This window comes from Castor canadensis, chromosome 2, assembly GCF_047511655.1.
Source record: "Castor canadensis chromosome 2, mCasCan1.hap1v2, whole genome shotgun sequence".
Lineage (NCBI taxonomy): Eukaryota > Metazoa > Chordata > Mammalia > Rodentia > Castoridae > Castor > Castor canadensis.
The window spans coordinates 130,001,808-130,017,521 of record NC_133387.1 but is presented as its reverse complement, the minus strand read 5'-3'; the positions used below and the strand labels follow the sequence as shown (position 1 = coordinate 130,017,521).

At 49.1% G+C, this 15,714-nt stretch overlaps 1 protein-coding gene across 2 annotated transcripts in view; it reads left to right on the top strand.

The window, feature by feature from the left end:
• Positions 1–6,024: 6,024 nt before the first annotated feature.
• The window catches only part of Rasgrp1 (RAS guanyl releasing protein 1), a 62,883-nt gene continuing 53,193 nt past the window's right edge, over positions 6,025–15,714 (top strand). Inside the window, exons 1-2 of one of the 2 annotated variants that reach the window (XM_074065629.1) lie at positions 6,025–6,136; positions 10,333–10,511. In XM_074065629.1, the coding sequence (XP_073921730.1) occupies positions 10,436–10,511 (76 nt within the window). In that variant the 5' untranslated portion in view covers positions 6,025–6,136; positions 10,333–10,435. Of the gene's footprint in view, positions 6,137–6,496; positions 6,610–10,332; positions 10,512–15,714 lie in introns of those variants that run through there. The other variant, XM_020183592.2, reaches the window with a different exon arrangement.

Genomic DNA, 15,714 nt, shown 5'->3' with positions numbered 1-15,714 from the left:
AGGGAAGTTTTAAAAATAGTGGTTGCATGACAAAACTAGTTCTAACTTTCAAATTATTGCGTTCGAATTGTAATGCCAGCCTTGTGCAAAGAGGCCCAGTGTTGAATTTTAATTAACTCAGCCCTCTTTGGGGTTCCACTTGTCTCAGCCCCCAGGGGCAAACTGGAGGAGTGTGTTAATTGAATCTATCCAAAGTGAGGAGGGATTTAAGGAGCTCAGAGAACTCTTGGAAGTGTGAAGCTTCCCAGACCACAATGGCAGTGAACTGTGAGACTCAGAACCTTTTTTTATATATGGGCAGAGGGGGCTGTGATCCTGAGTGTCATGGCTCAGCAAAGCCTCTGCTTCTCTTTCTCTCTGCGTGTTCCTTTTCTCTAAAACGACCTCCTCTTCTCTTCCCTCACTCTGGTTCCACTCATGAGTCATCTTACTTCCTCCGAGAAGGTGGCCCTTCATCAATCAAGAGTAGGGTAGGTGCCCCCTGGATTTGACCACAAAGCACTTACTGAGTTCCTGAGGTGTTTGCCCTGGGTGCCACACAACATAGCACAGAGCAAGCACTGAGCACTAAAATGCTGAGTATATGTGAGGCATACGTCATTTGTGTGACCATTAGCCAACTTCTGAGCTAGACATAGTTTGTACCACTGTTTCTTGGAGTCCCATAACCAAGAAGCTTTAGGGCTGAGATTCGAACTCAGTGGAACTCCAAGCTCACACTTGAAACTATTGATTGAAGCCATTCTGCTACCCAGACCTTTGCAAAAAGTAACATTGTTCAGCATACTTGAGCAAAGTGGATTCACCAGCATCTTAACTGAGTTGGCTCCAGACACTGGTTTTAAAGTTATTCTGACCAGATCAGAAAGCAAGAAGTTCTATGCCAGAGGGATTGGAACTAGCATTTATTTATTAAATACAGGCATGGAAGTCATACAAAAAGTGAAAGTTCAATAGTGGGGACAATGAGAAGGAAGAGTCACCTGTTTGGAGCCATCCAGTTCCCTTTTCCAGGAGCAGGAGTGGAAATCTGTCACTGTCATGATTGGTGGGTCTAGAACTGTACTTTGTAAACTATACTGATCCCAATCCAGTAATGGATCAATTTAGTGGGTTCTGACCAGCAATTTTTTTTAATATCAGAAAAAAAATGGGAAGGAGCCATAGTAAGGGTAAATACTGTAGCAGCACGTGTAGTAAGGACAACCGTTGTCTTATGTGGCTTGTGTTTCAGTTTTACAAGTAGTAGATGTGTACATCTGACTGAGTCACAGAGTGTGAAATGATTTCCTCCCTGTGGTGTTGAAAGCAGTTTGAAAGCCATGACCTGGCAGACCCACATGGGTGGGCATTATTGGCCAAAGAACTTTCCACCTGATCCTCTCATCAGCCCCACTGCCCTGCTGAAGAAAAAGTCAAATCCCAACTCATCTCTGCTCAAAGACCTCCAGGGACTCTCCTCTCGCTAGAAATAAAAGTCACAATATGACATGTGGTACTATTTGCTTGTTGCGTTAGCCTCCTAAAAAACACCCAGATCAAAGCTGATCACTCTTGGAAACACTGTTTAGGCCACTGTGGTTGAATACATGGGCTCTGGAGCCTTTGGGAAGGTACTTCATAAGGACAGCATTCTTCAAAGCAGCTGAAAACAAGGGTGGAATTCCTTGTTCGGGGCCCATATTTGGGTTGACCCAACATGAAATAAAATTTGTATGACCTTCATAAAATTCCCTTTGGAAAGTCCTGTGGAGCCCTCAGGGAAACACAGTACCTTCCAGAACCACCCATAGGCAGATGGACGCATAGTGAGGCCTGCTACACACAGGAGGATGCCAAGGACGGGGTCTAACCTCGAGCCCCACTCCTCACATGCACCATTCCCCCCGGCTTTGATCCAAGGTGAGCTGCAGCGGGGACATACTGTGTTTTAAAAACTGCAGTGTGGGACAGCCAGCCACAATAATACAAATAATGAGGCCAATTCTCCTTGTCACAGAAACGGAAGCAACAGATGATGGAGGGCACCATAGGCCTCTTTCCCTCTTGGTGTCTCTTCACCTAGGCTGGCTCTGTCCTTGAAGGTCCACGTGGAGGATTCAAGATGCCCCTATGAGGGCAGGGGTATCCTCACAGCTTCTGGAAGTCAGGGAGTAAAGTCATGGTATATTTATACGTTTGTTTATTGACTTGGTTAGTGTCTGTGTGCTGGACAGAGGAGCTCATTCACATTAGGACCTGGCCTGGCTTGTTCTTTTCCAGACTCTGAGTGACAAGAACAGCACCTGACAGTAGGGAGGCCCCCAGGATGATCTGTGGATCTAGACCACCCATTCCACTTCCTTGGTGTGTTTATAAGGGGAGGAGAGACAGGAGGCGGAAGAATTCACACAAGCTACACACAGAGGCTTGAAAGGGAAAACAAGCAGTGATGACCAGAGGGATCCAGGTGAGAGACAGGCAGTCCTGTACTGGGAGGGTGGGGCTGGGGCCAGCAGGCCATCTTGCAGGTGCATGGTGTTAAGGAGTTGGCACTTGATTTTGTAGCAGTTTCAAAGCAGAGAAATACTGTGATGGGTTAACTGTAGAAACAACATGAAAGAGATAGCACAGTCAGCAAGGCCAGTTACAAGTCTATCACATGTGTCCAGGGAAAAGCTGGTGCAGGCTCTGGAGATAGTAAAGAAGCCCTGGGTGACAACAGAAGGAGATGTGACTAGGAATGTGGCTCTGGATGTTAGGGTAGTAGGTGGAGACTCAGGAGGGCAGTAGATTCTGTTGAAACCATGGAAGAAAGTAAATCTGAATAGCAGATCGTTTAGAAAATGTGATGAAAGCTAGAAACATTCCCCCAGAAAAAGCATACACAAAAATTGGATAATTTCAGGGGCTTCATATATAACCTCCCCCATGGAATTGAAAGGTCCATGGTCGTTAATTAACAACCCCTGACTAAGAAGAGGAAGAATGACCTCACCCAAGGCTGGGCACAAAGATGAAAGGTCCCTGATGGATTGTAACAGCCAGTGATTAACCTACTTCCTAACAGAAAAGCAGGAAAAGCAGAAAAGAGGGAAAGATGAGGGTTCAAGAAAAAGAGACTTGTCCTCCAGGTGAGAGCTGCCACAGGCAGCAGGGCGACTTGAGCACATGGCAGGAAATGAACGGCAAGGGACAGCCAACTTTGAATTCTCGGGTATTTAGAGAAGATGCATGGCTCAGGCAGGAGTCACCAGAAATCTCAGGGGAGCCTTTCACCCAGCTGCTGCCACGGTGCTCAGTCCTTCCATGGAAGCTAAGGCAGCCAATCCTGCACTGAGCTGCACATGGCCTGTGTCTCCAAGCTTGCCTGTACTACTCTGCCTAATCCTGCACAGCCATTAGGTGACCTTCAGGGAGAAGGTCTGTGCCCACATGGAAGCAACTAGTGAAAATGCGAGAACTTTTAGCCTGGCTTGCCTGCAAAGAGCCTGGCCAGTGCCCACCCCAGGGGAACCTCAACTGCAGTGTGGGCTGGCGGACCTGCTCCACCAGCAGGTGCTGCACCAGGAGGCCCTGCACCCTCGCCACTGCTGCCCTGCTGAGGAGAAAGTGAAAGCAAAGCAAGAAGGATCTCAGGAGTCAGACAGTCACATGGGCTGTCTTTTGTAACATGCTCAATAAAAAAAAAGCTGAACTCTTAAAAAACCCAAACTCAGGTGGGTCCAGAAACAATCAGAGGCAGGTGAAGTGCAGAATTCTCAGGAAGTCCAAGAGAAAGTGGGTTGGACTGGAGGTGTGGCTCAAGTGGTAGAGTGCCTGCTTTGTGAGCTCAAAGCCCTCAGTTCAAACCCCAGTCCCACAAAAAAGAAAAAGAAAAACCCCAAGAGAAAGCAGGCTGCTGAGCCTCTGTGTGCCTCCCTCTTTAAAAAAAGAAAACAAAACTCAGAATCATTTTGAGTGAACTAACAACCTCAATTTCTACTGCTTATATGTATCTATGGCCATATCACCTTGAATGTCCCCGATCTTGTCTACAATAGAAGTGAGTGGAGGGGGCATGAAAGTTGGGGATACATGGCAACCAGCTTACCAAGTTTGCTGCAGACAAGGAACTTAAAAGGAAAATGTGTACTCCTCCAGAAGTAATCTGGAAGACTCTAATTTTCTTCTTTGAGATGTGCATTGCAAAAGCAATTCAAGAGCAGTTTGTTGGAGATGAGTCACAGGCACTATCCCAAGCTGTCTGTTCTGTAACTAAAGGAGCCCCAATCCTCGTCCTTGACCTCCAGTAAATGCAGCTGAGTTGAAGGGATAAGACAAGGTCATGGACTACTGGATGGCAATATAAAGTGTAACAGATTTGAATTTGGGGGTGGAATGGTAAAGCACTCACTGCAGGGTGAGGAGGTCAGAAAAAGTTCATTGTTTACCTGGTAATTTGGAAAGCACTCTGTGAACATACCCAAATCTGGCACACTCAGGACTGAGGGAGACAGATATGAAGGTATAGTTGTGTGGGAGATACGAATCTCACCACTCTCAGACACCCAGAGTTGGTTGTTCGGGTTGTAAGCTCACAAGATCGCCCTTCAAAACCTCAGCGCCCTTCATTAGGAAGAGAGCACGGTCCTCACCTGCCATCCACTGCCCCTTCTATATATGACTGGGAGTGAGGACTTGGTCCTTTATTGTTACCCAGCATTGGTGAGGATTGGAGACACTTCTCTCTGGTTTCTTTATCAAGAGGAGAATTTCTTGTATTTTGGCGGCACTGCAGTTTGAACTCAGGGCCTCACACCTGCGCAGGCGCTCTTACCACGTGAGCCACTCCACCAATCCTTTTTTTTGTGTGATGAGTTTTTTCGCCCAGGGCTGGCTTTGAACCACAACCCACCTGATCTCTTCCTTCTAAGTAGATAGGAATACAGGTGTGAGCCACTGGTGCCTAGATAAGAGTAGAATTTCTTTAGAGCACTCCCCCATCATGGGGCTTGAACTCAGGGCCTTCACCTTGAGCCACTCCACCAGCCCTATTTTTATGAAGGGTTTTTCGAGATAGGGTCTTGAGAACTATTTGCCCAGGCTGGATTCGAACCACAATGCTCCTGATCTCTGCTTCCTGAGCAGTTAGGATTACAAGCATCCACAGGCGCCAGGTAAAAGCACTTTTTTTTTTTGTCTTGCATCTATCAGGACCTGAATTTTAGACAAGGCTTCCTCCCTCTTGCATACTAGAAACCAGGAGACAGATTTTGGTCCCCCGGTGAAGCAAATGTGTTTTGGAGTCTGTTTTTCAAGTGTACTTGTGTGGACTGGTACAAGTTTTTCAAATGACATTCTGGGCTCCATTTTATGTTCCTGTCCTTCACTTCACTTCAGGTTTATTTTTATGGATTATTTACTCCTGTAAACTACCTTGAATTCTCTCCCAGGACAAGGCAGCATATTACTATAGGGACATAGATAAGTGAAATAGCAGAAGGAAGCCTTAAGATCCAGAACAGTATGGCTGGGAAGACAACTAACATTGTGGCTACAGATATGGCAAGTGACAATGATGATGAGGGACTATTGGAGAGTCCAGCAGTGACTATAGGGAGTCAGGTGGATCTCAGTGCAGCTCATTAGCTGTCTCTGTTTACTGGTTGTGTGATCTGAGGAGTGGTCTTGAAACCTTCATTTTCTCATCTCTTAAGTAGTGACCACTTTGCATTGGAGCGAGGGACTCGATTCTGTAATGCATAAAAAATGCATACAAAACACGACACACTGGATCAGTACTAGTTACTGTTGTGATTATTGTCATGCCTTGGACGAACAGCGGGTAGGCCTCCACTCTTGGCCACGTCTGCTGTGGAACTGATACCGTAAAAGAGCTCTGTGCACCTCCACCCCAGCTCCTCTCTCCACCCCCAGAACGCCAGGTGACTGTCTCTCCAAGACGTGGATCAGACCCCGAGGCGCACCGCAGCCACACCGCCGCCTCCTCCATAGCGCAGTGCCCACATCCTAGTCTTGCAAACTGCTCCCAGACACCCAAACGCGCAAACCCCACAGCCGTGACTCGTTCCCTACCCGGACCGGACCCTGAACTCTAATTGCTGTAAACAAGACAGGGCTGCGAGCCGTGCCGGGGTCCACGACAGCCCCTAAGGTGAAGCCCGATTCCTCGGGCTCAGGTGGAGACAGCTGTGGACGCGCGGGCTCGGCTGGGTTCAGGGGAGCGCCGAGTCGCCGCCTGGCCTTGAACTTGACCCTTTGGCTGGGAGCCTAGAGGGGAGAAGTGCGGGAGGCTTGGGCAGGTTTCGGAGCAGGGCTGAGCGCCTCGCGCTTCCTCCAGGCTGGCGGCGGCTGCTGCAATTGTCAGGTGGTTGGTGCGGGCGGGCGGGCACGGGCGCGCGCGCGGCGAGGGGCGCGCGCACAAACTTTGTGCCTGCGGTGCGCAGGATCTGCGCGCAGGGCTCGGAGACCGGCGGGCGGCGAGGCCCGCGGAGAGGCCCGGCGGGCGGGCGGTGGCCTGGCGATGCGCCGCGCCCCGCCGAGCCCGTCCCGCCGCGCCAGCTGAGCCGGCTGCAGCAGCGCGGCCGCGGCCATGGGCACCCTGGGCAAGGCGAGAGAGGCTCCGCGGTGAGTCCGGGCGGCGGCACCCTCGGGAGCTCCACTTGCCCTCCCTGGGGCGCTCTGAGATCGTCGCCTGGAATGGGGAGCGCGGGTGCGGGCGACATGGGCGCTTCCCCCGGGGGAAGCGGCAGGCCGTGGGTGGGAGGGGTGACATGGAGTCGGGGGCTCTGCTAAGGTCCGGAAAGATGGGCGCCCAGCACGTCGGGCCAGGCGGATGGAGGAGGGATCTAGGGGCGCCCCACGAAGTCGGCGAGGCAGAGGACGCTCCGGGCACCTGGGATGGCGAGGGCCGAAGCCCTTCACCCGTCCAGCGCCGACCCCCTCCCGGAATCCCCTTCCCCGGGCTCCCACTCGCGGACTTTCCGCGCGCCCCTCACCTGCTGCTAGCGCCGGGTCGGGCAGCGCCACCTGGCGGTTGCTCCCGACCCTGCACCGAGAGGACCACAGCCTTAGCTGCAGATGCAAGTGGCTGCACTTGAAGTTTCCAAATCCGTGGTGGGCGAGCCGCATAGACCGTTGGGTGGGACCCCGCACCCCTCTTTCCCCGCCGCGACTCTAGAGAGGTGTTTAGGAGGGTCTCGTAACGACAGAAGGTGAAGAAAAAGTGACAGTATGCAAACAGGCTTTAGGCAGGAGAGAAAGAACTGGAGGGGACAGGCAACTGCCCGGACAACGCCTCACCTCCGTACCGGGCTGGGCATGATGTGCACTTAACGTTCACTTGGGCTCTGATGCGGTCGCGTCGTGTCCAACCTGCACAGCCGTGCCCAGTGGGGACCAGAAGCTGTGCGATGCTGGACCTTCTGGATTTACAATCCTGGGAACTTTCTGCTCCTTCCCCATTTGTCATCCCTGTGGCCTGACCGCTGTATCTTGCACTAGAGTTGGGGGGGGTCGTCAAATAAATTGTGTCTGTATTGTGGGGGGGCACAGGGCAGGACTGGAAGCCAACAAAAGTCACCCTGGCTTGCAGAGCACGCGGTGGGAGCTGCAGGGCTCCTGCGGTGCTCTCTTGCCTTCCCTCCCTTGCTCTTGCAGACTACATTTTATGAAAAGCTTAGGCTGAAATTGCAGCCCACTGACATCCCTGTGCCTGGTGTGAATCCAGTTTAGAGTGTTGACAGCTTCCCTCAGCAAGCAGGGCCCAGCATGGCTAGCTTCAGGCTCAGAAAACACCTTCAGGTTCATGTGTTTGTCTCTGGGTTTTGTGTTTAATTACAAATTAAACAGGAAATATTTGGCTACTATTCTTTAAAGGTATGGCTTTTCAGAATTAGAGACTACTCAGTCAGTGCGTTGTTGAAACGTCTAAAACCTGCCTTAAAGCATTTGTGAATCCTTAGCTCCCAAGATTTTAGCCCAAGAGAGAAGGTGGGGATGTAGTTTTGTGGTAGGGTACTTGCCTAGCATGTGCCAAGGAGACCCTGGGCTCTGTCCCCTGCACTCCATTAAAAAAAAATACTGCTGCATTTCCTTTGGAGATATATCCAGAAGTATATATACCCAGAATTGCTGGGTCATATGTCCTTGAGTTCAAGGCCAGCCTGGAATACATAGTTAAGCCAGTGAGAGAGGAGATGTGGAGGGGGGAGGAAAGAGAGAAAGAGAAAGGAGTGGTTTGAAGATTTTCCGTAAAGTAACCAGTCAAGAGACTGTAGAGCAGGGCTCTTGGGTTTCCATTATGTAGCAAATATCCCTAGACCTCTAAAGTGGCAATTGGTTTTTAAATTTTTCTCTGAGTCTCCCTGGCCTCCATACTTCCTAGATTACTGGTTTTTTGGATAGGGTCTCACTATGTAGCCAGGCTGGCCTCAAACTATCCATCCTCTTGCCTCAGCCTTCCCAGTTCTGGGATTGCAGGTATATGCCACCACACCTGTCTTCCTAGGTTACATTTTTTTGCTCTCCCTTCTCTCTCTTTTTTTAATCTTAAATACTTCCTTCTAGATCTTTCTTTATTCCTGAGTCTACCCCAGTCCCTCCCAATTCTGGTAAAAGCACTTCTTCTGAGAATTGCCGTATGAATCAAAATAGATTTCCTTACTAGGGAAGTGGGATGCATTGCTAAAACATGGCAGGCTTAAGAGTTCTGAATGGTTCATGCTACCAGCCAGTGGAGAAATGGGAGTCTCCTTCCATCTCTGTCACTTCCCAAGCCCAGCAGGAAGAGCTATGTGTGCGGCGATGACCCCTGGGTGTCCGCCTCCTTTCCAGGGTCTCTCTCCACCATGAAGGACCAGATTTTTGTCTTTACTATGCTTTGGTATTGGTGAGGCAGAATGCAGACTAATCCCCATGCCAGACCAGGTTGACAGTTGTAAGTGCTTCCAGCAGGGGAAGAGAACCACGCTGGGTTGTGTGACCAGGGGCACAGCAGGCTGACTGCCAGCCTGTCTGCATTTCCACACCTGCAGATGAGGGGTTCAAGATGATGGCCAAGCGTCTGTCCAACTCTGGGGTCCCAGACAGTTCCAGGGACCTACAGACTAAGCTTCAGCCAATCTGTTATCAGCTGTGCTTTGAAGGATTTGACTTTTGTTCTACATTGAATTGACCCTTTCAGACTCTCTGTGAGAGTCTACTTGCCAAGTCTGATGATGTAGAAGGTATGAGGGTCTAGGCACAGGAAATAGCTATTACACTAATAAAACCAGGGAGGCGTGGAGTCAGCCACACAATGGAGCTGCACACCTAGCCTCTTGTTCTCAGCTCCAACGTCCTGAGACCAAATCTGTCTGGGCTGTAGACCTCAGAGACCCCAGACGGTACCTCCCATTCATGGTGGCCATTGCTATTTTGGTTTGGATTATGACGTTCTCATGATCTGATTCTGAGGCTATCATGGGGCCTGGATGACAATCGGCAGTAGCCAGAAATCACTGTCCTGGGTTAGCTGATTCCTGGTAACCAACTGGTGATTCAGTTTCGTCTGCCCTACCCTCAGTTGGAATAGAGCCCAGGACCTCCACAGACCGGTGCCTGCAAACAAGTGTGAATCTGAAACAGATCCTCTAGGGCCTGGGTAGTGGTCCATCAGCCCTAAGCACAGGTGTGCCCAGCATCTTACTTTGATTTAAGTACTTGTTCAGCTCATTTTCATCTTGCCAGAAAAGCTCTTCCAAATTCTAGAACAAACTATTAGAGCTCAGCTTTCATTTTAAATAAGACCCAAGTAAAGACTTGATGGAACAATGTTTAGTGACAAGAATGACTCATAATGATGACCTGTGTTATCAGTAATGAAACACAGTTTCCTAAAACCAAGTTTTGTGAGAAAGGTAGAACTAACTTAAAAATCTAAACACCTTCACCCTAATCCCTTGCACTCTGTTCACCCTTGGGAAAGTCTTTGACGCCTTTCCCAAGCTCCTTAAAAAATGACTGCTAGAAGCTAAGGACTGCAGAGATATGGTCTTACCTCTGCCTCTCCCCTTCTGGAGCTGAGCAGCAGCTGAACAGAGCAATCCTTCCACCAGGGTGAAAAGCCCTCCTTGCAGCTCTGGACACTTGCCTTGTCATTTGCTGGAGACATGTCTCTTTAACAGCCAACCAGTCCGTTCAGTGCCTTTGCCAAGTGGGAGGGGTATGCCTCTATCAGCCCAACTCCTGGGATTAATTGCTTCATCTCCACTCCTTTTCTCTCCTGACTACCTTCGGAGCCGGGAGTGGAGCCACCAGCTTGTCCCCTAGCTGCTGTATCTGCCCTCACTGCCTTCTCTCTTTCCCCAGGAAACCTTCCCATGGCTCCAGAGCTTCCCCCAAAGCAAGACTAGAGGCGAAAACAGCCTCCCTCCCTTCCCATCCCAGCCTGGTCCAGATCACCCAGTTCCGAATGATGGTGTCCCTGGGACACTTGGCCAAAGGAGCCAGCCTGGAGGACCTCATCGACAGCTGTATACAGTCTTTTGGTGAGTTGGCGAACTGCGCACATGCATAAAAACCTGTATTCCTTTATTCTTCCCTTAAAAAGGGTTTGATAGAAGAGCAACCTCGATTTTGGCTTTAAAAATAGCTTTTGAGCCTTTGAAACATTGGCGACAGTCTGCAGTGCTGACAGCACGTGAGCACGTGGGTGTAACGGGTCGTGATGAGGAGTGTGATTTAAAGTGGGAAAAGTCACCTAGCACAGTTTGCGTTTTCCTTAGGACGGAGGTTTGTCTCATGATGAAAAATATCAAAATGGAATTGTGCACCTGGCGCGCTCCCTGAGATCTTGGGGCAGGTAAAGTCTGTGTTACGTGAATAAGCATTGTTACTAAAGAGAAATTTGAAAGCCTGTGAGCCATTTAGACAGCTAAACTCTGTGATTCCCCATAAAGTCCAGAATTGTACTTGGGTTGATGACTGGAAGATACAGGTTCACAGCGTCGCCACGGGCAGTCAAGGAGCAGGAAAACGAGCATGTGTGGATACACGCTGGCAGTGAACCTTCCAGGCGCAGCCCTCATCAGCACCTGTACTCACCACGCAGGGCACGAGGCTTAGTACACTGGAAAGCAACTATCTGAGATGTGTCTTGATTTTATAAGTACTGTCTCTCTTTTAGTTGTTTGTGAAGGGCTCATGGGAAATATAAATGTCTGTTCTCCGAAAAGGGAGGGTTACGATTGATGGATTTCAGTGAAATCCTTGAATCCAGAGAATTGAGCACCACTTTCCCCTTTGCGTTCCCATTCTGTGTTCCTCCATCTCCCACTGGGAGGCAGATGAGTATATGCGTGTGGTTCAGCTCAGAAGCACTCATGCATCCCAGCCCCGAGCCACCCAGAGAGCAGAGAGGAGGCTTAGTCAGGTTCCAGGTAGCACAGGATATGTCACAGCTCAGCACTGGTGACTGTTGGCTGGACATGTTTCGTGTTTGGTTGGACCTTATTTATGGAGTTGGGAAAGACTTGACATTGTAGGGTGCATACTCATATGTTCAGCCATTTCAACATTGCTTTAAAATGGTCCTTAAACATCAGTGCAACTGAATCACGTGGAGATTTTTTTTAAATAACACAGATGGCTGAGCCCCACCCTCAAAGTTTCTGCTCCAGTAGGTCTGGGGCAGGGTGGGGCCCAAGAATTTGCATTTCTAACAAGTTCCCAGGTGGTGTTGCTGCTCTGAGAACCCCACTCTAACCATCACAGCTTTAAGGCACTGTTTGTTGTAGGAGAGGGCTGGAGTATAGCTCAGTGACAGAGCACTTGCCTAGCATGCACAAAGCCCTGAGTTCCATCTCCAGCACTGAAAACAAGGCAAGACAAGTAGGCTGTTCCCAAATTTGTCCTTAACTGAACAGTGGATGTTAGAGATGTGCCCTAACTCTAAGCTCTATCCCTCATCCCACAGGAATGGCTTTCTATTTCAAAACAGTCTTAGAAAACACAAGCTCAGGGGGACAGCTGGAGGAAGACAGTGGAGACCAGCAGAGCTTGGCTGATCCCATACCACTGGTACCTAGCTCCCAACTTAAAGTGCAAAGCTCCTTACCCACTTTTGTTAGTCTTTTTACTGGACCTTAGCAGAGCACAAGGAAGATTTCATGAAGAAGGACTTCTTTTCTCTATTTAACTGTTGAGAAAAGTGGGATTATAAATGTATCTATCATGCTGTTTTCCTTTCGTGCCAGTCATTAAATGACTAGTTGAATTCAGGACTGCTTTCCTGACCTTCAAATAATCATGACATCCATCTATAAAGTACATGACTGGTCCTGAAATCCTTCCCCAAAATGACTCAAAGCTAGCCCGCTCATCTTAATGAGTCCTACAGAGGCAACTCTACACTGTCTTCTGAAATATACTGGACTTTGGCTGGGCAGTGAGGTTGGGTGAGGGGACAGATTGAGGACTGCCACTGTCGTGGTATGTATGAATACTGCCAGGAGACAATGACGTAAGATCTCAGGGCTTGTTGTATTATGTACTGTAGTTTCCTGTTGCAGAATTTACATGAAAGGGACAAAAAAAAGCACTCTAAGTCTGGAGGGAAAGGACGACAACACCTGTGTGATTTTGACTGTCGTCTTACTCTTTGGTTGTCAGTTGACCTAACTATTTGGGGGGGTTCAGATTGAGGTACAAAAAGCTGTTTTGAAGGTAAAGATGGAGGAGTTCACTTACTTTCTCCTGCCTTGTTGACGTCCCCTGGTCTCCTGCGTGCGGGCAGCTTGAGGCAGTTTCAGCTGGGAAGCACTGCATTGACCTCACTGTGGCCACTAGCTGTTATAATGTACACTTAAAAATGAAATCAAATGTAAAATTTAGGCACAGTTTGAGTGGCTACTACCACTGGACAAAACAAATAGGGAATATTCCCATTGTCACACAAATTCTGGGATGGTGCAGGAGAGGGTAGATGGCAGACCTGACAGGGGAGCACAGTAGTCAGGCTAACTGGAAACTAACTGATTTGCATTTTCTGACACTTCTAGGTCTCAATACTGCTGACACCATGGGCACTGAGCTGTCTAACTAGCAGCTCTCTCTTTGGCAGTATTAGCCATTAGTTAGCACTCACACTAGTCTCAGGAAGGCTGCATTACAGCGCTTTTTAAGGGTGAGTAGGCTGGCCATGCAAATCCAGATTGCTTGAGAAGACCTCCAGCACACGTACAATATCACAAGGTTTCAGATCTGTGAGTAGAAACTTAGAACTTGAGTCATACTTGGGGTCTCTGGCCATGCATTAGCCCCCTCCCACCCTCTGTTCTAATGTAAGGCCATGCTATACAGCAGAGTGGAACAAGTCACATCCCACAACCTGATGCACTTATGTCAAAGTCACGTGAATCACGCCATCTGTCTCGGAGGTGGAAAGCCCTCTGAGATGATCTGGGCCTTTAATTGGTTTTTTTCACTTTGAAGAGGGCTGCCAGCATTGGGGGCCAAATGGAAGGCTTCAAACACCCAAATTCATAAAGCCCTTACCTTGCCCCCATTCAGTGCAAGACAACTTGGGATAGCATCACACCTGCACGCCTGCGCCAGGAAGCACCTCCAACAAGTGGCCCTCCGGCCCTACTGCTACCAGGGGTGTGGGAAGAGACTCATTGTTTTGTCTCACCAGTCACTGTGATGGGAAATGAATCCTAAGATCTTATATTTCAGAGCATTGCTTAGTTTTTCTTGGCGCTCCATATGTATTGATTTTCTATCCTCAAAACAACCCTGAAATGGATCAGGTATCATTATCTCCATTGTTCAAACAAGAGAATAAATTGAGCATCTGAGAACTGAAACAATTTACCTCAGTGATGCCTAAGATGTAAGCCAGAAAATGTTCTTTTTGGCAACACTGGGGCTTACACTCAGGGCCTCACATTTGCAGGCACTCTACAAATTGAGCCACTCCAGCAGTCTTCCATATATGCTACTCCTGTTCTCCTTTCCCTGTCTACACCTGAGCTGAGCTGCCCTGGATCCTCTCCCAAGACAGGTCTTCCTGTGCTAAGGGGACATCTGTATGCCACACAGGGCAGACCTGCACACTGTACCTACCATTCTGCAGACCTGGTCTCCTTAGACTAGAAACTAAAGTCCATTCGATGTGAGAAATATTTATTGGGCCCCATCTATATATCATCAGGTACCTGCCTGAAATTCTCTCTTGAGCAAAGTGTTAATTAATGAATTACTCTGTGCATTGTACTAATGCTACCCAAAGACCTTCCTAATGCCCCAGAGCTGTCCCTACCTGGGACAGTTGGATGTTAAATATTTTATAGTCCTTAATTTATTATTATTTATTATTTTGGTATCAAAAGCCAAAGAATGCAAGCATACACTTGTTTGGCCCACACAGTATAGAGACATTCAGGTGTTTCTCCCCACTCTTGCACTTTGCATCTGTGCACAAAGCAAGGTGTCCACGAGTGACAGGAGCACAAACCTAGAAGACACAAAGGACACTGACTCCTAAGAACTGGCAACTGGAACACCAAGTCAGTGTAGCATCAGGAAGGGGCCTGAAGCCTCACCCCCTGCAATGGCAGGCCCCCATGTGATACAGACACAGCTGCCCCAGAAGCCCCCTGAGTGGCGTTCCCCATCACTGAGTCATGGCCACAGGGTTTGTATGTGACGAATGGTCCAGGATACCCAATCCCAAGGCTTATAGGCATGAGAGCAGCTCCGGGCATGGCCTTCTGGGATGAATGGCTGGTCAGGACACTTATTCCCAGGAGCCCATTGCTGCATGTTTGACAGGCTGGCACCTCTCAGTGCCCCTGAAGCATCTGCCCAGTTGCTGTGAGTTATTGGGACTGCTAGGCTTGAGAAGCAGTGGGTGGGAAACCCCCTTGCCGCCTCTGAGCTCTCCTGTATGGCACCATTTACAGCCACAGGGGCAGAGTCACTCTGAAAAATGCTTGTGCATGACAATTTCCCAGGGATTCTGGCACTTTCCTTCAGTAGACCCCTCCAGAGAGATGAATTGCTGAGACAGACAGACAGACAGGATGGACAGTGGCGCTGTAATGTACTGAGGCTTTTCCTGAATTGAACCCATTAATCGTGGCCACGATTCTGTGAGGTGGATGTTTTGCTGTTAACTAACAGAGAGCTGAACTCAGCAGAGTTCAATTTGGACAGTGGTCCAAATGGTCAGCATGCAAGGTGCTGAGCTCTGAACTCTGGCCACTGTTCCCCAGCATCCCAGAGTCTCTAACAGGAAGGGTGGCAAGTCCAGAGCTTGCATCCAGCCAGAACTCACTATGGTTGTGATCAAACCACCCATCGCCCGCTGGCTTCCCGGACATCCCAGAACATTTTCTCAGGCTTTCCAGCCTAAACCAGAGTTTCTCCAAAAGGTTTTCAGTTTATGAACCAGAACAGTGCATGGGGCAGCCAGCCTCCAGGGGATCCTTAAAGCCATCAGGCCAGGTTTAATTAGAGACACCCTCCAAGTGAGCAGGTTTGAAACCATGGGGCCACTGCTATCAGATTTTTCTGTATTTCTTTTGCTTCGCCACTGCCGTGAACTCTACAGAACTTACAGCCTGTCAGTCTTCTGGCCATAGAAGTAATCAGAGTGCATGTCTGTTATAACTGCTGTTGATTCTTTGTAACGCGAAGGCGACTTTGCCAGTGTTGGCCCTATGCAAGGCTCACACCCGTTTCTCCAGG